Genomic DNA, 23,368 nt, shown 5'->3' on the forward strand with positions numbered 1-23,368 from the left:
TTTTTCAGTTAACTGCCTGCATCCATGGGTCTGCAGCCATGCTCTACCCCATGTTCTGGCAGCACGTTTACATTCCTGTCCTGCCCCCACATCTCCTGGACTACTGCTGGTAAGGGCCTCGGTGTGTGCAGCCCCTGGCGTGGGTTCTGGAGGGGTGTGTGTGTCCCTCAGACCTCAGCCCATGGCTTAGGGTGAGGGTGGAGCTGCTCCTGGGGACCCAGCTGGATAACCAGCACTGAGTGAGGGCCTGGAAACCAAATGGTGCAGCTTTAAAGGAAGTTTGCTCCTGTGCAGCTGATTTAAATGTTGTGTGTGGCTGTGTCAGGAATGTAAAGAGTTATCTCCTGTGGAAATGAGCCTTCCCTGGCTCCCTGCACAGGAAGAGCAGGTCCCAGTCATTTGCAGTGCCAGCAGGTGCCTGTCCCTGGATAATGGGCTTCTCACGTGTAATTAACACTTGGAGAGGCTGCCCCAGCTCCCCTCAGGTACCTGCTGCTCCAGGCTCAGATCGGTTATTCATGGATTCCTGACAAAGGCAGGGCCAGGGGCCCGCCCAGAGGGTGAAAAAGCAAAGCCTGGGGCAGGAGAGAAAGCCAGGAGTCCCTGAGCATCACCGAGGGGATTCTTTGGTGGCCAACACCCAGCCATGGCAGGAGAGAGCCAGGCTGTGTGCAAAGATTTCAAAAGGTACAACTGTGGCAGCTCACAAATGCAACAACTGATTTCCTTACCCAGCCAGGAACTTTAATTGGAGAGGTAGCTGCACACTCAGTCATTGTTTGAGTAAGTCAATTTAGCAACAATTTATGAGCCATAAAATGTTTCCCAAACCAGAGTCCACCATCTATTTTGTAACCACGTGAACTTGGAGATGTCATTTTTGCCTGGGAGGAGAGAGCACTCAGCTCCCTGCTCCAAGGCAGCATTTCTGCTTCCTGGTGTCTGCCTCTAAAGGGAAATGACCTGAGATTATTTAAAATAGAAGAGTTCCATTTAATTTTAATTAATGCCTGGTTATTTCTTTTGCAAATATGACATAAGAATTTTAGAGAGCTGAAATAGGAACAAAACTTGAAGCAATGAGAATTCTACAGTTCTTATGAATACAGAATATCTTGTTCATTCAGTTGGCTGTGCTCATTTACTGACTGTGCTGTGATGTTTTGAATCTTCTCCTGCTCTTTTGAAACCCACAGAAGGATGGAGTGTGTCACTTGAGATCTTTGAAAGTTTTTTGAAAAAAATAGATTCCACCTGTGATTATTTGCCTTTTGCTTCCCATTTCCCTCTTGAAAGGGTTTTGTTAAACTTACTATTTCTGTTCCCCTGCATTCCTCACTATGTACCTTCCCTCAGAACTGGAAATGCTGAGAGGCTGTGTCTCCCAGGTGTTTGCTCTCAGGGCACTGGCTCTGCAGTGGGGATGCTGACTCAGTGCTGCTGTGGATCCTCCATGGATCTGGAATGACTTCAGTCACCCTGTCATGGAGGCTCTTGAGGACAAGGGGCAGGAGGGGAAGCAAGGGATAGAGTGCTATCCTTTATTTGTATCTTTTAATTAGGCACTGCTCTTTAGTGAATTCCCTCAGCCCAGGGAAACATTTTTGGTGCAGGAGACTAAAATACTGTCACTAGAGACCATAGCTTAATGCACAATTGCTTGTTCCTTTGAATACAGATCAAGAGAGGAAGTACAGAAGCACAGCTGCTGTGCTGGTGGCTGGTTTGGGGTTGTTTGGTTGGGTTTTGTTTGTTTGGAGCATGTGCCAGCAGGTGCCAGAAGTCCTGGTTAGGGAGGTGCTGCCACCAAGCATCAACACTTAGGCACACACAGCTATTTGAACTGGCCAGATCATGTCCATCTATTTTATATTGGGAATTCAAACATTTGGTGATGTGAAGGAAGCAGTGCATCAATTTCCCTTACTACTTTTCCCACTTTGTTTCTTGTTTCCATGAAACCACTCCCACTGTGACTGTTTGCTTCCTTCTTGCCCTGAGTGAATGTGTTTGAAATGAGCCCTGAGAAAAGCCTGGCTTTGCTGAGCTACGACACAGCTGTTTGCTGGGCCCAGAGCTTTGTCACCAGAAGATACACTACATTTTGTAGGGTGATTAAAGCAGTCTTTTCTATCAGACAGACAGCTTAGCAGCCAACATGAATCAATTCTGAGAGCACCCTGGCACAGCTGCTGAACAAACACTTCTGTTGGGGCAGTTTGCCGTTTCTCCAGGAGTTTTTTTAGCCCCCTTTCTCCTGTTCTCTGAATCTGCATGTAGCCAATGTGCTCCTCGAGTAGGTGGAGGCGGAGCTGGAGTCCTCCTGCTGCTGGGAAACAAAAATTCCTGCCTGGGGAGCTCTGGGTGGGCACTGCCGTTGGGCCTGGCACACCTGGGCACTCACTGAAGCCTCTTGTAGCTGCTCTCTCTCCTGGTGACAGCTGTGCATTCCCTGCACTGTTCCAATTTATGCAGTCAAGTTTCTTATTTGCATCAATTACCCCAATAAATTTTGAGAATTCTGTTGCATTGCAATGAGGAATGTGAAGAGAAGTCAGGAGACTGCCCTGGAGAGGGAGATACCAAGTTGTGTGGAGACAGCCACCCGTTAAGTCAATGTTTGCAGAGCAGACATGAATGTGGTAAATGTGCTCTCATCCATTTTCCTCGAACAGTGGAGCAAAATGGTGAAATCCCTGTGTAGCTGTAAATAGGAACCTTTTGGAGGTCCTTGGGCTTTTACATTGCTTTCTGGTGAATTGCAGTATTTTTTAAGGCTGAGCTTTTTTCACTTAAGAAGAAATGTCCCTCTATTTCACCTGCTTCTCTTCCAATTAGTAGTTGCCCACCTCTTGGGAGCATAATTAAGAGGTCTCTAGTTTGCCTAAGGAAACGAATTAAAGAAATTGTAAAAATGCAACTGTAATAAATGGGCAATATATAGCCATTATGTCCCCAAAATCCATATTCATGCTTATGCATTGCTACTTTAATGATTTGATATTTACCTATATAACTCATTTGATTATAAATAAGGCTGATTGCCTTGGAGCCAGCATAGCACAAGAGGAGTAATGACCCCTCTCTTTGTTCCAAAAGGCTCACGCAGGCACTTTGTTTGAGCAGTAAATACATGTGGTAGAAACTGATACTTCTTAATTTTGCACTTAATGGCTATTGGCTGCCAGCAAACAACTTTGAGTAATTAGTAGTTGTGGCTGTAAGAAGCCCCAGGACTGATGAAGTGTCAAGCAGTGGGGAAGGCCTGCTCTGAAGGGCAGTCTTTAATCTGCCAGGGCTCCCAGAAGGATTAAAGGTTGTGCTGAGTGTTTCTGCCCTTTATACAAGGGATGCATCTTGCTGAACTTCACTTGGAAGTCTTGCAAGTACAAATCTACCCTGATCAAATATTAAAAACTGCTGGACTGTTCCACGTCTCAGGACCGGAATGGCATGAGGAGGGACAGCTTCAGTGTGCCCTGGGTGGGGAAGGGGGGACACAGCACCTTCCCCTGCACAGGATGCTAAAGGTCTGCTTAAATAATGGCCTATGATTAACTCTTGGTCAAGAGAAATGGTGATAAAAACAATTTATGAAGCCTGACATGAACTTGGGGCATTTACTTCTAGGTGTGTTTCCTATTCAGTCACATGGATGAGTGATGATGGAAGAATAGAATCTCTCTGGTAGATTTTATTGGAAATATTTATGCTCTTTACCAGAATTGCATTTTACTGAGGTTATTTATGCATTCCTTATATTTTTTTTATGTGCTGTATTGCTGTTACATGTAACTTTTGTCACTTCAAAATTGAAACGATGAGCCTTTGCATCCAAAGCTGATCCATGTATCTTGAGCCATATCCTTTCTGGCTGCATTTGGAGATGTTAATAATCGGCTGGTTTTCAGCCATACTGCACTCTGCCTGCTTCCTTTCATTCCATTAGCTGAGGTTCCACTAGCTGAGGCATTTGCAGGGTTCAGACTTCCTGCCAAGGTTCTGACTTTGTGCGCTGGGGATTGAGGCTGTGGCGTGGCTGCAAGTCCTTAATTGGAACCACATTGGTGCTGGTGGCCGGGGCAGCCCGAGCCAAAGCCCTGCTTCATTCTCTCAGCATAAAATCCTGCCTGTTCCCTGCCTCTGAGCTGTGGCCACTGGAGCTGAGGAGGTGCCATTTGTCACAAGCCAAACGTGTCTGTGACAGAGCAGGGCTCAGCTGAGCAGCCCTCGAGTGTCACAGGCCAGTGTCCTGGGGAGTGTCACACCTGCTGCCCAGGACTTGGGTGTGTGCCCAGCTGCCGCCCGTGGGATTCCCAGGAAACAGAACATGGGGGTCATTCTGTGCTGGAACAGCCCCTCTGGGCTCTGTCCCGAGGGCTCTGGGGGTGCACTCATTGCAGTGACGTGGGACAGGCACTGGAATGTTCTGCCAGTGAACTGCAAAGGGGTTGTGGAAGTTGTATGTGTTTAATGTCTCAGAAAGGAAAAAAATTGGTTTCACATGGAATTTCTACAGCAGGGGCTGTTTCCACCTCGGTAGAGCATCCTACAGAGTGGCAGTTTGAGGGGGTGTATTAATAAACAACATAAATATTAATATGCTTTTCAGTAAATATATTTTTAAGGTATTTCTCAGGAAAAGGAGAAGCAGGGATTTTTGCTGGCCTGGTGTCTCAGGAGCTTTTTCAGTACTGTACTGCTCTTACTGAACAGTAGGCACCAGCTTAGAGCCGCAATATGGGAGATATTTTAATCCAAGGCAGTACAGTGACATTTCTCTCATTTTTTCATCTGAAATTGAAAATGAGCTCTTTGAGTTTCTGTATCCAAAGCGAGCCGAGCTCTATTTTAGAAGTTGTGTCTGTCTGTGTGCGCTGCGTTTCGCAGGCAGGATGTGCCATATTTGCAATTAGCAGCTCTGGCAGCCTCGCTGATGGCTCTGATTGCCTCGGAGGGGGAGGCTGAGAGAGCTCAGCGTTGGAAACCCTGGGCACCAGAGGAGCTCGTGGGGCTCTGCTGCTCCTGCTGGGGCCTGCTCACGTCAGGGACGGGACAGGGAGCAGATCTGCCCTTAAACACTGGGCTCACAGAGGTGCCACCCCTGTGGCCCAGGCTAACCTGGCCTAAGAGCCTCTGGGCTATTGAAGTTTTGTGTCCTGAGGGGACTGTTGGCATCAGCAGATGTCCCAGGAACTCTGGAGTTTATCAGGATCTTCAAAAGTATTTTTATTTTCTTTTCCAAATGAAAACATATCAAGGTTTATACTTAAAAGTAAATTACTTAAAAATGTGTTTGGACTCATTCAAAGAAGTCAAAACTTTTACTACTGGGTGATGTGTATACATTACCCCAGTGTTAGGCCTATGTTTAATAGCTGTCCTTAGGTACCTGCCTAAACTTAGTCACTTAGAAATTCTGTTGTCAAGAAAAAGTGAAGTCTTACAGCAGTGGGAGACTATTGCATACTAAAAACCATCCTTCAAATATGGACTAACACTTTGTTCACATGTGATTTGTTTGTATATATGTTATCTATTATTTTTTAAGCAAAAGCTAATCCAGCATCCCAGTGTTTTCCTGTAGCTGATTTAATGAGTCATGTGTGTTATTCAGGGTTACAAGGATGTAAAGCTGTGTTCCTTTTCCTCTCCACAGTGCCCCCATGCCCTACCTCATTGGAATACACTTAAGTTTGATGGAGGTAAGTCTCTCACAATTTCTGAAACTATATATAGAGGTATGATTTAGAGCCAGATTCTGCAAGCAATTACACATCCATTCATATGCTTAAACATGAAATAATGCTGTTAATTTGGGAGTGCTGGGGGAATTGAGTGAGGCACACATGATAAGGTGGAACATTCAGGAGCCCTGTTTGCTCCTGGTGCTCCTTGTGCACACTTGCTGCTCACGTCTGCTGCCCTCCCTGCCCTGGGGCTTCATTTAATCCCTTCAGTGCCTTGCTTGGACTCAGGCACAAAGGCAGAGTCGATATTAAACCACAATGTTGACAGTTACAGTTCTAGGCTTTCGCAGACAGATTGTAATTTTTTTAAATGTTCAAAAGATCTGAAAAGAAGGAACTTGCAGTTAATGTTAACACAAAGCTGGCAGAGTACCAGCCCTCACAGAAAGCTTCTCCTATAAACAATTCCCAGTAATTCATGTGACTTTTTTTTAAAAACTCTAAAAGTGGAAATAGCACATTTGCTTTTGCTTCCAGCACTGGTGAAACAGTGGATGACTTACCTCAAAAGTATCTGGGGGACAACAAAAGATACTGACTTAAGGTGCCTGTGAAATCCTCATCCTCCCTGGCTGTGCCCTCCCCAGGAGTGCTCTGGTGGCAGAGCCATTCCTGCCCAGGAGCTCTGACTGTGGAGCCCGGACTGTGCCTGTGCCCTCCCCAGGAGTGCTCTGGTGGCCTCCCTGGGCAGGCTGGAGAGCTGGCTCTGCGTGTGCCCCTGGACATGACTGACCTGTGTCCCTGGTTTAGATCCCGTGTGTGTAAACAGAGCTTTCCTGTTCAGGGTACAGAACAGTTTAGCGAGCTGGGCTTTACATCACATAAAGGAATTGTTCTTGTATTGTCCATAAAAATGTGTAATTTCTGGAAATATTGATTAATATTCTTTCACTAGGACAAATGTTGTGTGTTTGTGTGTGCTGTGTAATATCCCCCTTTTTCCAGCATTAATGGGAGGTAATTTTAGAAGGCAGTTTTTTCATGAAAAGATAGATTAAATGTACAGGATGTCTTTTTTCTTCTCCTTACCATCCTGGGTACAGATAATTTTTTTATACCCTTTATACTGCTAAACCAAGTAAAGAATTGCAGTACAATGTGTTTGTGAATAACCAATTAGTTTAAAAGTCATGTACATGTACATTTGTTTGCACATCATATGCTCTGTTCAAGGGGCTACTCATAATCACCCTTGGATACTGCACAGGCAGGAGAGTGGGAATATCTAGGAAGAAATGTGTTCTTCATTCAGATCAAGAAACTTTCTGCCCCACATCCGTCCCAGGCAATCATTGGTGTGATAGTTGTGGTGTCTGTAAAAGATGGAAGAGAGCTGCTAGGGGCTGGGAGAAGATCTCCATACACACACTTGGCAGCTTTCACAGGTGTTTGTGCTCACAACGAGCTCTGTGGTTGGCCTGGGAATGGATGTAAAAAAGAAATTTAATAATTGCACCTTGGAGTTGCTTTGTGTGATGTCTCACTCCTGCCTTCTCCATAAATCCATTGCCTCTTCCTTTGTCTCCATGTTTCAGACTGCAGGGCTCTGTGGGCCTTCCAAACTCCATCTGTAAAAACTCAAAAAAAGGAGTTGTTCTTGGAGAAGCCAATTTTCATCCATTTTAGTAACTTGTGAAAAAATCTGTTTAGTACTAAATCCAGTCTGGCTTTTGAATAGCCAGAGATTCTGGAACACAGACACGCTTTGGCAAAGTACAGTTATTCAAAGTGCCTTATCAAATAAATTAAATAAATAAACCAAACTGTTTTCTCTGCTCTTATGGATAAATTCAATTACACACAGAACTGCATCTTACAGCTAACGGTGCTTTTTTCATTGAAAAATAACATAAAATTCCACAGTGGTGCTAGATCTGCCTGGTGGCAAGTGCTGCCGAATTTTTGTGCCCTGGGCAAGGGAAGGTGACATTTGTCACATGAGCTGAACACTTCCTAGGTTACCTCTAGTTTGTGGTGCTGAATGCTCACTCTATTTGTCCCTTTCTTCATATGGAAAGTTGTGTGGGTTTTTTGTTTAGAATAACATCGTACTTGCAACAGCAATTCTTCTCATGACCTGACAGTTGTGTTTGTTTAAAAATGTACTATCTCTTCCATATCAAAATAATTTTATAAACTGGAACTACAAACTACTGCCATTATTCAGTATTCCTTTTTCTCTAAATGCTGAAATGTCACAAATAGGACTTCAGAAGTGTTGTGTTAATGCACACCTTGAGTGTGAGGATCAGGGCTGCACTGCCAGCCTGGCGCTGTGCCTGGGGCAGGTGGGCCTTGCCCTGGTGTGGGGCCCAGGGGGTGCTGCAGGAAGGTCTGGAGCAGCTCCCATGCCTGGGTTTGTCCTCCTTGTGCCAGCACTAGTGGCAGCCTCATCCTGCCAGGGAAGGCAAGATGGATTTGGGATATAGGAAACAATTCTTTTCTACCTCTAGTCTTGTTTCTGTGGGTTTTGCTATCCCGGCGTTGGAATGGGGCCTCTGGAAGAAGCAGAAGTGTTGGTGATTTTAAACAAAATCCAGCCTCTCCCAGCTCTCAGATCTTTCCTGAGCTGTTTGGTACCTTAAAGTTAGTTTGCAGTTTCCCGTGTTCCACGGGGGCTCTGTAGAAGGAACAGTTACATTAATGGAAGATGACAAATTTTTCTTATGATTAAAATATCAAGCCTATCCATTGACTGTTAAATCTAATTTGCTGTGACTGAAATGTTCTCCACTGAGATAAGATAATCTCCTGTTATAGGTCAGAGGGCTCCAACTGATTTATGGGGGAGAACCTTGGTAGAAAATACAGAGCTGTGTTTTGTGCTCTTATTTTTCAGCTTTTCTATCATCACCTAGTTAGTCATTCTTTATAAGATTTCCATTTAGCAATCCATAAAGTGACTTCAAAGAAGGCTAAAAGTTTATAAGCTGTTGGATAAGCAAGGCTGGAGCTATCACATGAATAATGGAACATGCTTATGGAACTAATTGAATTCATATTAGATGAAGATAAGTACTTAGTAGTGATAAATAATGAGATAGGAAAATGAAACTCTATCAAAAGAACACACCCCTTTCACTATCCTGTTTTCTGCCTGTGCACTGTAGGCTGGTTTAGTCTTCAGATTATATAAAATTGCCCTGTGTGTCGGAAGCCGTGTCAAACTTAGTTGCAGCCTTTTCCATTTTGTCAGAGAAAAGGATTGTTTCTGCAGTTGTTTTGCAGGGAGGTTATCAGTGTGATGGTGCTGATGGAGGGGGAGTGCCCTTGGCCTGGGAGCTCCCTGCTGGAGTTGGGGCACATGTGGTTTTGATTGACTGCTGGGGATGGCTGTGCTGGGCTCTGACACGGGCAGCTCTGGCAGCAGGCTCCAGGAGAACATCCACCCTTTCCTGCTCTGTTTGGGGCACAGACCCAGCATTTAGAGTTAGAATCAGTCATTGCAAAAGTATTTTGTATCTTTTGAAATTAATATTCCAGTTATTAAAGGACTTTTTCTGGGACTTCAGAACTGTAATTCTTGCAAGATTATCCAGGATGAATTTGTGTGTGACATTGCACATTGTATTTCAGAATGTTCTTCTAACCTTTTTCCTAAGGAAAGAGGACACTGGTGTATATCATAAAAGCTTTATTAATAGATTTTTGTTTTACTTCAACCTGCTATCAGTAAAACTGTTCATGTGAGGAAAGAAATGCTCAGTGCAGTTCCTGTTGTGTGACTGGGGCAGGACACGGAGGCTGATCTCACCTGGTGTCCATAATGTCTCCTGTGCAGCCAGGGGAGTGGAGCTGGGGCTCTCAGAACCCCCACATGCATTTGGGGGGCACTTTGGGGCACATTCCCTGCTCCTGTTCAGGGTGAGGATGCCCTGCTCAGGATTCAGTGTGACCACAGCCCAATTAGCGTGCACTGAGTCTGAGCTAACGAGCCCTGAGCGTGGTTCTGTGAGCTTGGGCTCAGGCCTGACCCTGCCATGGGGGTCCCCTTCCCAGAACACACCCTGAGAATCCATTGACCACTGGCATCTGCCACTGCTACTGTTAATTGTTAATTATATTTTCGATTGGGGTGAGAAGCGTTAATTAGCTTTTCCCACCCATTTATACTTAGTAAATCAATGCTTTTTCTACCTGTAACTGAGAAAGTGCAGCTTTTCCATTGGATTTTAATGAAGGTTTATAGATTAACTTAAATCCAGGTTTTAAACCCCTAAATGCAGTTTAGCCACTCACAAATATTCCCAATATGGCTGTACGTGGTTTCAGGACTATTGATAAAAATGCATTTAAAATATGGCAGATTACTTATGGAACTGTCTTTTATCTAGTTCTTGGGGAAATGGAAATAAGAGCCATGTTTTAATCAGGGATTCTGGGGGCATGTTTGAGGGTGAGTTTGCAGAAAGGGAGCCCTGCAGTACCAGGCAGGCTTCCCCAGCAGCAGAGAGGTTTTTCTCTGTGCCACAGCAGCACGGGTGCTGTTTGTCACTCAGCTGGCAACAGCTGCTTGTGATAAGGGTCTGGGGAATCACCTGTAGAGGTGGGGGTGCCGGGCGGAAGGGTGGGAGATGGGCTGGGGGCGCAGCCCACCTGCTGTGCCCCGATCAAAGGGCCCGGGGTCAGGGGGCACATCCCGCTGAAGCAGAGCTGTCTGCTGAATAGCCATTTCAGATTGTAAATCTGGCCCTGATTTCATTAAGTCCTTCTGGCTGCTCTTGGGGCATGAAATAATAAAATTTTATATCCGCTGCCTTTCCTGCTTCTGGCAGCCAGATTGACACATTGTTGTCTGCAGCGTTGTGGTGTTTTCCTTAAGAAAATAAATGGAAGCTATTAATTCAGTAGAGACAAGTCATTAAGCAAATGGATTTTAGACTTGTTGTGAATCATACTTTCTTAACAATTTCAGACCTAGTGCACAGGCTCACTAGAATGTTAGTTTTTGTTAGGAGTTCTGCCTTTCCAAGAGAATCGGTGGAAAGTATTACCCTTTTACTGTTACAACATTTTTAAAGATGCTGATCACGTTTGTATCTGGTTATAAAACTTCATGATCAGCTTGGTTTATGTTTTGGCAGCAATTTCGCCGTGAAGTTACTGGCAAACCTGGCTTGTGGGAGGAAAGGCAGGGGGTGCTGGTGTTTGATGGTTATGGAGGTTTTTTAGTTTTGGTTTAAATTAAACTATTCAATAAAATTGTTCACCTGAAAGAAGTTTAACCTGGGATTCCTTTATGACAGAAAATGCAGAACCTGCCAAGTGTAGCCAGTGCTGATAAGATAGCATTTAGTGTAAACTGGTGTTACTCCTATGGATGAATACTGCTTCTAGAGTGGGATGGAGGAGCACCCCTTCATTCTTCTATTAGAATATGGTTTCTGAGTTTTTGTGAACTTCCACATAAAACATATAAATGACTCGAGTTTGGCTGCCTGTGAGCAGGGCAGGCACCCGGACTGTGCTTATTTACGGACCTGGTGTTTAAGGCCCCCCGGAGTTTGTTTGAAAAGTTAAGAGATTTTCACAGTAAAGGTGCCATTTCTGAAATTTAAAGTGCTCTTTTCACCAGGAGATAAGTTCTCTCTGATTAAGTCAGTAATTCTTACTAAGCCATGTTTATAGAGGCCATAAACAATGGGTTCAGTGTGCTTGTTAAACCAGCTTTCCATACCTCTCCACTCTTTTAAAAAGAGACATTTAAAATAAAAGGCAGGTGTAGATGTTAGTTTGATTTAAATGGATTTTAGGTGATTAATTATGGCTACAATTAATTGGGCAAGGATGGTTAAGAAAGGTTTGCAGGAGTGAGATGTGATGCACATTTTCACTGAATTTCTCCTTTTGACTCAGTACATCCCTGATCTGTGGGAAAATGAGATGAGGAATCTGTAATGTTCATATTTCCTCTTAGTCCTTGCTTATCCACATTTCTTTTCAGCAAAATATGAACCTACTGAATCCAGCCCAGTCTGCTGCACAGGTATCACTTGTAAAGTTTTGTTTAGTTCTTTAGGAAGTTGTGAAATATGGATTGGAGCTGTGTGTGGCTTGTGGCTGTCCCTTCCCATTCCTCAAAATTATGACAACACACAAACTGTATGTGGGAAAAATTAGCTACGTGTTTTTGTGATTCACAGAATCCAGTGGGGTTTAATGTGAGAATTGCAGCTGAATGATGGGAATTTTTACTCAAATTCCAACAAGACAGTAAATCTTTATCAAAGATGGTAGTGACAGGAGAGATGACAAAACCAACTAAGGATTAAGATGAACTGGTCAGTCTGCATTTCTGTAGAATGAGCCACAATCAGACCATCAAAAAATTATATGTTTTTGAATGCATTGCAAGACAGATGCTATTAATCAAGTCAGTCTCCAGTGTTTTATTAAATCTGAGGGCTGGTCTCCAGGGAAATCCACTGCCTTTGTACAAATATTGCAGATCTTTACAGTGAGGTTGAGCTCTCGGTGGTGCAGAGTTTATCAGCTTCCTTTTGGATATGATGATTTCTGGGCCAGGTGTGGGGTGATCACACTGAGCAGCATTGACAGTCCCTGTACCATGAGGGCATCCTTCTGGCTTCTCCCCCTGGCTGAGCCCTGCTTGGCACTGTGCTGCAGAAAAGCCCCCATTTTGCTGAAGGGGAGGTGCAGATTCAGCACCAGAGGCACAGAAACACCCCTGGCACGTTCACCATTGTGTGCTGCTTCTTTGCAGCAAGCAAGAGAAGGGTTTCTGTCTTGTCCTGCCTCACTGAGGCTGACAAGCTTCTGGCTTTGGTTAAGTACTTTGCAAGAGCTTTTTGTTGGAGGTTTTTAGACTCCTCTGAGTATAAGTGGGATTTTTAATTTTCTGAAGCAGGAAGGAGCAATCAGTTTGTCTGGTGCTTCCGGACTCCTAAAGGAGCGAGGCTCCTGGATTGCTTTAGAGTTTATCAGATGCAGCCAACGGGGTGACCTTTGGTTCCTGCCAGCCAAGTACCTGCTTTGTCAGGCAGTGCTGCTGCTCTTTATATGGAAAGCATTAAATGTAATATTCTTCTATTTAAGTTTAAGAAATGTCTCGTGAAGACCTAAACTTAAATGTCTACAAAGTGGGTTTTATGGTTGTTGGGTTTTTTTCAGCCCTAAGTACACAGCAGTTTGCTTTATAGACAGAGGACTGAGCCTTGAAAACTGAGGGTAATTATTTAGCTGCCTAAGGCTCAACTTTGCCATTGTTTTAGGACTTGAGTTCCTTTCTTTTAAAGGAAACAATTCCCTCCACCCCACAAAACCTTAATTAAAAATTGAGTATGTTTTTGTTCATTTTCCTGCTCAGTAACTTTCATTTGCTCCTTCGTGTAGGTAGGTAGGTCCTTAAACACTTTTACAGTGTCACTGGGAAATTTCCTCAATTACCATATTCTATAATTCCAGTTTTTCTGATTTTGAATTTTCAAAGCTTTATTTGAAGAGATTAAACCTGTGTGATTAGTCAGTCAAAAAAAAAATAAATTCAAGTCTCCTGTTAGTGGAAGAAGTGCTAAGTGTTTAAATGCTGCTCTGTTTGGTATCAGTGACTCATTTACAGTTGATTAAGCAGGGAAATCAAGTCTGGCAGTGTTTAAATTTGCTTAGATCACAGATACTTTTAAACACTCAGAGTTACAGGTACTGATGATCATTCTTTTGAGAAATAGGTTCTTTTTTTCTCTTCAATGTATAAGTACTGTTACAGGAGATATGAACTTCAGACTAGATCAGAAACTTCCCCTCCATTCATGGGAACAGAAGAGAAAGTTCAGAATTACTGACCAGGATATGGTGGAATTAAATTTCTCTTAGCTTTGCTTTTTCCCCCCATTTTAATTATTTACTGATTAGGCTCTCATAGGATCCAGTTTACTTAAATGCAGTTGTAAACTTGTCTTTATTATACTTCCAAAATTCAGCCTGGAATTTGGAAACCAGTTCCCATCCCTGACTTAATGTAACTCTCAATTCCTGGAAAATCTACTCTTTATTGTTATTTAAATGAATTTCTGAATATAAAAAAATTTGCTTGAAATCCTGACTTGACTAGAGACTGTTAAACGTGCAAACAGGACACCAAGACAAACATTGGTAGAGGTGCTTGAAATAAATCTTTGCTTGAATACTCACAGACCCTCTGGTTTGACAAATTTCAATATGCATGTTGTTAAGAACTTCTGTCTGCCAGCTGAAGGTTAATTTTTTAGCATTGTAAACTGAATAAATAAAACAAATGATGACAAGAAGTCAGGAATGTTGATTGTGTTTAAAATGGTTGCGGTTCTGTAGTGCTATGTTGTTCTGCCATCACTTGTGTCCTTTATGCATAAAATCTAATTTCCCATACTTACATTTTCCTTTCCCTTTCCTGAATTTGCTCACCTATAGAAAGTAAGAAGCATGGCCCTGGAAGATGTGGTGATCCTTAACGTAGACACCAACACACTGGAAACCCCATTTGATGACCTTCAGAGCCTCCCCAACGATGTGGTATGTATGGAGTGATGGCCCAAGGGTTCAGTTCCTGCTGGCTGTCACCGAGGGGTCTCACTGGGAGCTCTCATAGCAGCACTGAACTGCTTTCCCTCAGTTCCTGCTGTCCCAGAGTGTTTGGGAGTGTTTGTTTCAACATTTACACATGTGCATTGAAGCCTCCCAGTGAAGATCAGCTAATGAGCTAGAAATCTGCATCTTTAGTTAACTGTTGTTTCCAAATGAAACTGTGTCCTGTGACTGCTTCAAGGAATTTCATGCATTTTATATCCTGAGATATTATATGAAATGGATGCCTTCACATTCACTTCAATCACTGCTAGAATTCAGAACTCATTTTCTTTCTCATTCACCGTTTTTATTGGTAAATTATTTCATGTTTTTAATAACTGGATAGTAATGGCATATAAATACTTGACATTTAATGGGATGCAAAGACATCCCACTTGCTGCTCCAGTCATCTCAACTGGAGGAGCTGAGAGGGGAGAGCAGAGGAGTGAGAGTGTCAGAAGCTGTTTTCAAGGCAGAGAGTGAATGTTTAGGAGCATGTGGCAGGGGAAAATCTGGATTTCCTTTGCTAGTTGGGAATATTGCACTGACGGTCAGATCTGAACATTCTTATGTGCAGTTGAGAAACAGAATTGAGGTGCAGGGAGCTCAGTGTAAGCTGGTGTGTGAGGAGAAGCTGCAGTGAAGGGTGAATGCCGAGAGCGTCCTGCTGTGGCGCCCTGGCATTCCAACAGGATCCCTTCTTCAAAAACAGGCAGCTCAGGAGGACAGGCCATCTTGATTGTGAACATTTTGGCTTTAGTCAAACATTTAGTCTGTAAAAGTTGATTCCATTATTTTTTCTGGCATTATATAGTTTTTCATTTTGATTTCACTCCCAGCATCCAAATCTGCCAGCTGGTCACTGCTCGTGCCATTATCCACAACCCGGGAATGACAGACTTGTAAATTTCATGGAATTATGTAAGAAATGTCTGGATACAGGGAGCACGGGGCCTCAGACATGTATATGATTTGTCAACAATCAAGTATTATATTAGATTTTATGAGACTTCATTAAACGGCACACTGTAGAACATCAGAAGAGACTTCTCCAATAAACACAGAACTTCAAGCTTTGGAATGTAATAAATTTTAAGAGACTTCCTTCCTTTCATTATTTACTTTTACTTCACTTTTATAACAGTAGAGAGTTGTGTTTTATTAGTTCAAATTTCTTGATTCAGTTTTCCACAGGTCTATTTAAGAGCTCCATTTTATCTCGGAGGATGTTGAGAGCAGAGCAGAGGAAGTGCTGCCAGCAAATTCAATTAACTGGCAGGGCTCACCAGTAGCATATACAGGGTATTTTTTTTCACAACTGCTATATAAATACAGCTGGGATTAATATTTTTCACAACAAAGCTTTAAGTCGAGTCGTGTTGCGTTGTGTAATTAATGTTTGGGCTGGGGGTTTCTTGGGATTCAGTTCTGGAGCATTGTTGCAGTTACCTGGATCAAGCAGCTCCTCCTCCAGGTCTCTCCCTTCACACGGCTCCAGAGTTGGCTTTGACCACTAGAGAGCAGCTGCTCTGCTGTGCAAGAATTGAATTTCTGTCAGTTCTTTCATGCATCATGTGTTTGGAACTGTAAGTGGATCAAGTTGTTCATCTCAGCAGGGAGATGCTAAAGCCAATCCATTATACTTTTTTTTCTTTTCTTTTCTTTTTTTTTTTTTTTGTTCCTTTTTGCTTCCCTGGGAGATTTTGGGAGTGTGTCTCCCCAGTGGTCTTAGTCTAAGTAGATGCATTTATGATCTGAGAAACTAAAAATGTCTTCAAGAGTTTCCTGATCATAAATGCTTTTTATATCAAACTACTTTGCCAGTTTTGCTACTTAATGTGAGCAGTGAGCAATTCATGTGCTGCTGAATAGACAAAATTTACTTTGCTAAATCAAATCTATCTATATTCATCAGTGAGCAAAAACATCTTCTCTGTGGTGCATTCACCATCAGGTAATTAATCCAGTGGAAAATTTCTAAAAGCTGTTTTTTCTCTCTCCTTGAACTGCTTTTTAAATCAAGTGAATGAAGTCTTATGATTATTTTAAAGCCTCAGGTAGTGAGTTATTCTTGAGTTTCATGATAGTGATGTTGCTACTAAACTGGTTCTTGGAAATCAAGAATAAACTGTTCTTTATTCTGTAATTCTTAGGATCCAAACAAATATAGGACCCAGTGCAAAGGTCTTTCCAGTTAGAATTTGTGTCAGAGGACCTGGACAGAATTGAGGCAGTTCCAGCAGAGTCAGCTCATGTTGTTCCTTTGCCCCAGTTTACCTCAGCAGTACCTGCTGGCTGTCAGGCTTATGAAGTGGTCAGGTCATGTCCCTGAAAATCAAGATTTGTACTACTGTGTTACTGATTAACTATTTGAAATGTGAAAACCTGCCCCTTCTTCACCTTCTGCTTCTGATGTATTGCTGGAAGTCTGGCAGCATGAGAGCACCCTGGGAAGTAACTTTCCTTTTAAAATAATCAATATTAAAAAAAGAGATTTATTAAGGACTGTAATTACAATAAGTGCATCTGCTGCTGACAAGTCTCCTACACCACCGTCTGTGTTGCAGCGAATAGCAAAGAGGGGGTAGTAATTTTTTTATACAACCCGTATGGATTTTTCATGTATTTCTAAATAAGTGTCATCTTGTAGTCATAGCTATAGTCAGAGCCCCACATTAAAAGGAATAAAGTACAAGCTTGCTCTGTCAGCTCGTGGCTGCTGCTGCATGAAGGCCTGGGGGTGGCTGGGGTGTCCCAGCTCAGCTGGGGCTGCTGCCGCTCTGCAGCGAGCACTCGGCCAGGGCGCCAGGGCTGCTCTCTTCACTCCGGGAGGAATGAGCTGCTTCCCGGGCAGCCAGGGGTGCCAAACTGCAGCTCTGTAGCCAAACCATCCTCCTAAAGGTGAATCCATTTCTATTTCTTAGGCTGTGTTTGCAGTGGAACATTTCTTGCTTTATTCATGTTGACAACTGAAAAGCCTTGGACCTAATTAAAAGAATTTCCACTAGCACCTTTACTGAACCATTTCATTCTGCTGCATTGCACAGATTGCATTCTGAAACATGGTGAGAGTTGAAATTGGACCTTTAAACTTCAACTGCCAGAAGTATAAAAATCTTCTTTAAAAACACTCTCAGGGTAGACTGCATGTATATGTGTCTGTTTGGTTAGAAATAATCCTCATTTTCAATGGTCACAATTTGAGGGTTTTTTTAAAGTATCACTGTCTCTTTAGGCAGGAAACAACCCTAATTCTGCTTGTATAGTCTACTTTATATTACATACTATTTTTTTTCCACAGAGTACAAATGAGCGTGTTTTGGGGTGGATTTTTTTGCTACTTGTTAGTATATTTAAATATGTCGTTAACATTTTTTTGTTACAAAATTGGCATGCCTATTGCAGTAATCCCACGTATATATAAAATGGACATCCTGCAGTGTTTGAGGAAGTAGCAAAATACCAGTCAATGTCCCCAATGTTCAACCAGGGGAGCTGAAGCACACAAAGGCTGTGGTCAGCCCTCTGAACTCCTGGTTTGTTTAAAACAAAGCATAGAGCTTTTTCCTTCTATATAGACAGAAGGTTCTGTATCTTCACGTGAATGTTGACAGAAATGCCTTATAACAATGTTGGAGGTGGATTTGAAAGCTTCTCAGAGCTCTGGATATTTTATTACACTTGTAAGAACTACCTTTAGATAGTTTATATAAGTTAATATAGAAAATAAAAGCATATTTCAACCTTACAAGTCTGGACCCCTTCAAACATGAAATATGCTGTTTGGGTTTGGAAATCTGGTGAAGCTTTTATATTTAGAGAATTACAGAACTCCTTGAGGAACGTTATTTCACTGAATAGGAGTCAGCTCATTTTACGGGCTTCAGACTAAATCTGGTATCATGTGTTATGTTAATATGGGTTTGTGGGCTCATTAATGCGTGGATCATTGGCATAAGCATTCAGATTTATAAACAGTGCTGGACACGCTCTTGGTTATTTCTGTTATGCTAAATAATGAAACGCCTTTTACAGCAGAATCTGCGGAAGATTTAAAAGGAAATGTCTTTGTGAGTGTTTTAGTAAACACAAGTGCAAAGATAACATCTAAAAGAAAAGCCAGTAGTGCCCAGCATGGATTCTGTATTTAACACCTCTGGAGCACGACAGGGAGTCAGCGTGGAGCCCCAAAGCCAAGGCTGCTGCAGGAGGAAGCCGAGTTGGGGATGAACTGAGGCACTCACAAACAGCTCAGGAAAATCAGGCTGCTCTGGGCAACACCCAAGGCTGAGAACATTCTACTCATCTGTAGGATTTTGGAGATACGGATGAGGCCTGGGCAAGCTTTCGTTGGGAGCTGGAGGATGGGAAGAAGGTCTTGAAAGTTAATTTGAATATTTGAACCATCAGCTTATATTTTATGAGGTGTCATTCATACTTTCTGAACACAATTAGTTATGGTCACTTCTAGAGGATCTGCCCACTCTGTCAATAATATTCCTACAGTGTTTCTTGCACAGTGTGAATGAGGTACACAGAGCTACCCCATGGAGATTTCCAGTATGGCATTTGGAAAAGGAAGATTTGCTAGTTATTGGCTCTTTCTGTTAAATTAATCAATATGGATATTTATGGAGTCAGTCGTGTTCTCCTGCAAATCGGGTTAACTAGGGATTTCCTGCTGTTCTGCTTTCCCCCGAAATTGTGGCTCCTGCCTGTTTTCTATGTCAGGTATCTCACTAAACTCGGGGTTTGTGCGTGGCGTGGCCGCAGCCTCTAAAAGAACCAGCTGAATTCCTTTCCAGAACCAGCACCCGGGTATTTGGGTTTGTCTTGCTCTGCGTTGTGAGATCTGTGTCAGAACCTCAGCGTGTCCGGTTCTGTCTGCGGCGCCAAAGGCCGTGAGGGAATCCTGAGGGGCCATGAGGGGCCGTGAGGGAATCCTGAGGGGCTGTGAGGGAATCCTCAGGGGCCGTGAGGGAATCCTCAGGGGCGGTGAGGGGCTGTGAGGGGCCGTGAGGGAATCCTGAGGGGCTGTGAGGGAATCCTCAGGGGCCGTGAGGGAATCCTCAGGGGCGGTGAGGGGCCGTTAGGGGCTGTGAGGACGCCGTGAGGGGCCGTGAGGGAATCCTGAGGAGCGGCCGGCGCAGGACACAGCGGATCCTGGCCAGGGCCGAGGTCTCAGCAAACAACTCAAAAAATGTGTAAGAACAAGAAAAAAGCCCCAGATCACAGAGAGAAAAGTGTGAGGTGTAACGAACGGTGGGAGAAGCTGTCGGGATTGACATCAGAGGAGGAGGGGCGGGGCTGGGGCGGGGAGTTGGGCCGGTGAAAGGCGGCGGCAGGGGATGGTGTTTAAGTTTCTTTGTTTCTCATTATCTGACTGTAACTGCCAGTACATTAAATGAATTTTTCACACTGGAGCCTGTTGCTCATGGGTACACATCTCCTTGAGCCCCCGAGCCTGGTGTGCGTGTTTGCCCCGAGTGCTGCTGAGGGGCAGCGGGAGGGCGGCTGGGCCGGGAGCCTGCTGAGGGTGCCCTCACGGCCAGGAACGCAGCCCTGGCGGGGTCACTGCCCGTTCGGGCTCTGAAATGTGAGGGAATGTAACCTTAGAAACCCCTTGTATTTGTGGCGAATAGATTCTTCAGACCTTCAGGATTTGTTCCTACCTTGGTGGTGATGGATGGCCTGATAGTGTGGAGCAGTTTCTCTTACTAATCTGATGTTTGAATTAATTTAGTTGCAATTATTTCATGGATTCTAATCAAGAGTGACACAGTTTCATAGACTACCTTTAAAAGAGAACTCAACAGCATGTTAACAGTCGATTTTAAGTAGGAGGGCAGGTTCAGTGAAGCTTTTAGTATCCTATTGGCTTCTGAATAGAATCCAAACAAATCTTTGAGAAGCAAAACAGCTTGAAAAGTAATGCTCTTAGAAATGAAAAATTCATCTCTGAATTCACAATGTCACCTTTTGTCATAACTGCCGCTGTGCTTAGCACATTTTTCACTTAGCTGTGCCCCAATGTGTTGCTCTTTGTTTGTGATATGAGAGTGATCTAGACCTGCTGTGTGATTTCAGGTTTCTGCACTGAAGAACAGATTGAAGAAAGTCTCTACAACCACTGGAGATGGTGTTGCAAGAGCGTTTCTAAAAGCACAAGCAGCTTTCTTTGGGAGCTACAGAAACGCCCTGAAAATTGAACCTGTAAGTAGGCAATTAGTTGGAATAAAATGTAAATGTGCAGCTGTGGTGGAGAAAAAACCTAACAATTCAAAGTGTAGCATAACCTGCTCTTTCTAAGGTGGCTCTTTGGCTGACTAGTACTGAAAACAGTGTTCAAGTCTCCAAAATGAAAGACATACAACAAGCATGATCCATCACACAGGGAAGAACCTTCACATGGAAATGTATGGGTCTTACTTGGTTTTGAAACCAGTCGAAATTGAGGAGAGATGATAATAAAGAATCAATTAATGGTCATAAGAGGTTAGTGCAGAGCTGACCATTCCCTCCTCTGCAAAACCCATCTCTTCATTGTATTTTTGTGTTAAAAGGTGGTGTATTTGGCATTCTCCTGCTCTTTGAAGATTAATGAAAAGGTCTGGCCTGCAGACGTGTGATAAATTTAATTTTAACCATGATGTTAAATGGTTAATTGGCCAAGAGTTGGACTATGGGTATAGTGTTTCTGGAGGATTTCATAGCTAAAGTCTCTCCAGTACTGTAGTTTGTCTTGTTATTTTTAAAGCCAGGAGGAAAACACAGCTCAGCCTGACTTTTAAACAGCCCAGTTATTACCATCAAATAAGAATAATTTCAGCAGTTCATATTCAGGTTTCAAAAATTACTTTTCAAGTCAGCACAAGTCCTTCCATGTCTTACTGGGGGAATCTGTGCGTGTGGAAAAAATAAATTTTATTGACTTGTGTGTGTGTCTGGGTGTAAGAACTGGGCTTTTAAAGCAGCTCAGGTGAAATCCTGGAGGTATTTAAAATGGGGACCGTATAAATGACAAAGATGGAAGCAGCGAGGCGCTCTGGCTGTGAGCCTCCTTTATCCCTGCTGGGGAGACACTGACTCCCCTCCATCCCTGCAGGCTTCCTTGTTCTCCAGTGCTCCTCCCTGTAGTTGCCAGGCAACTCTGGGAATATTGGTGTATGCTTTGCCTTGATGTGTGTGTGAGATTAACTAGTTAAGGGATTTATGAAGGAAAATAAAAATTTAAATTGCTGTTCTGGAAATACCATCTGGTATTTTGAAGGCTAAATGTTAAAGATGAACATTTGAAATGAGTTGACAGTGGCACACCCCTAGAAAGTGCAACTTTGAGGGACAGCTAACCTGAGGAAGTAGCAGAAATAGTTTAGTTTGCTTCTCATTCCATCAAAGAAAACTTATAAATATAGCTGCACAAATATGTCATAAAATTGACTTTAATAATCAGAAAGTGGAAAATTTCAGGGCTTTCTTTCCTAAGGCTTTTTGTAAATCAACAATTTGATTTGTGATTATACCTTTCAGTATTAAGATTTAGATAAAGCAATTTTGCAGGTGTTTCATGTTCATGTATCACCTTCACATGGAGTAAGTACAGGGCATAAGTAATACCAAACATGAGATGGTTCTTTGCATTTCATGTCCTATAACCCCAGAAACCTGACTGTTCTTTAAAATCATCAATAATTAGAAAATACATTCAAAGAAGTACATACAGAATACATTTTCCGCCTTTCATAGTTTCTGTCTCATAAGACAGTTTAATTTCATAGACTGTCTCATTGGTATGAGCTGACTTTCTGGGATAAATGGTGTGAATCTATTTTTCATTATTCTGTGTAGGCCCAGAATGTGTCACTGAGCAGGCTCTACATTCCCATTATTATACTTTAGCACAGTCAGAGCTCTTATTCTGTTCAGAGGCTTTTACTTTAGAGATACAAGGCTGTGTAATGTACATATAAACAGAACACTGGCAGTGAGTTTCTGTTTCCATGAACTTTCTGAGGCCTTTGGTAACTAGAAATTGCATGAAAAAACATATCCAGGTATACAGTTGGCAAGCATAGTAATAATGGTACTATTTACTTGACAAAACAACTGCTGCAGTGCTGTTTCCTACAGTGTTTCCTGTAGCTGCTCTAAGCCAGTTTTAAATGCAGAGGAGTATCTGCTGCTTACAGCCCACAAAGCTCTGGTGCTATCAGGTCCAGTCAAACTCAGCAGCAGCTGGGTGTTCACTGGGCTCTACTGAGGCAGATTATCCTGATGCATGTGCCTTAAAGTCTGCCAGTGACACCAGTGTGAGCATTTTGTTCACGTGAATGACCTTTCTCAAATTCCCAATTTTTTTGTTATTTGCAGAGGGAATGTTTTTATCTCTGCTAAATACTGAATTCGCACGAGTAGTCATGTTCAGCAGAACAATCTGTGAGTACGAGGTGTGTGTAAGGGTGGAACAATCTGTGAGTACGAGGTGTGTGTAAGGGTGGAACAATCTGTGAGTACGAGGCGTGTGTAAGGGTGCTTGGTAGGACTGAGCAGTTGGGGATGTTTGGGAAGCCAGGCTCAGATTTTCGGGACGGGAGCCGTGGCCGTGCTCTTTCTTCTGCTGACACCTAGCGGTTCCAGGCGCTCCGGTCGGACTCTGGCAGTGTTGGTGAAGAGCAGCCCCCACCTGTGGGTCGGGGTAAGCTCGGCCGGGCTGGCCCAGAGCAGCGGGGTGGGTGTGACCCAGCAGGATGTGGGGGCTGCCGGGCGGTGCTGCTGCTGCAGCCTCAGCCCTGTGGGGTTTGTCCCCATCTCGCGTGGCAGCTGCCCTCCAGGCTCTGCTGGGACGTACAGGCATCCCACATGACAGAGTTCTGCCTGTTCTCTGGCACTGCAGTGCTTCTGACAGGGCTGGTACCTGTAGGAAAGCACTGGATTGCATCGTGTTACCGTGTTGTAAGTACTCCTCCATGAGCTACACCTTTCACATGGAGCTGGGAGCATGACTACTGATACCTCTTGCATGCAGTGGGAACTGCTGAGGATAAGTGACTCT

At 43.4% G+C, this 23,368-nt stretch overlaps 1 protein-coding gene across 4 annotated transcripts in view; it reads left to right on the forward strand.

The window, feature by feature from the left end:
• DENND1A (DENN domain containing 1A) overlaps positions 1-23,368 on the forward strand; it is a 145,886-nt gene that overhangs the window by 72,130 nt on the left and 50,388 nt on the right. For all 4 annotated transcript variants that reach the window (XM_058818155.1, XM_058818153.1, XM_058818156.1 and 1 more), the window contains exons 10-13: positions 9-109; positions 5,660-5,705; positions 14,160-14,261; positions 20,404-20,529. In XM_058818155.1, coding sequence (XP_058674138.1) covers positions 9-109; positions 5,660-5,705; positions 14,160-14,261; positions 20,404-20,529 — 375 coding nt within the window. The remainder of the gene's footprint in view (positions 1-8; positions 110-5,659; positions 5,706-14,159; positions 14,262-20,403; positions 20,530-23,368) is intronic.

Source organism: Ammospiza caudacuta, chromosome 21 (genome assembly GCF_027887145.1).
Source record: "Ammospiza caudacuta isolate bAmmCau1 chromosome 21, bAmmCau1.pri, whole genome shotgun sequence".
Lineage (NCBI taxonomy): Eukaryota > Metazoa > Chordata > Aves > Passeriformes > Passerellidae > Ammospiza > Ammospiza caudacuta.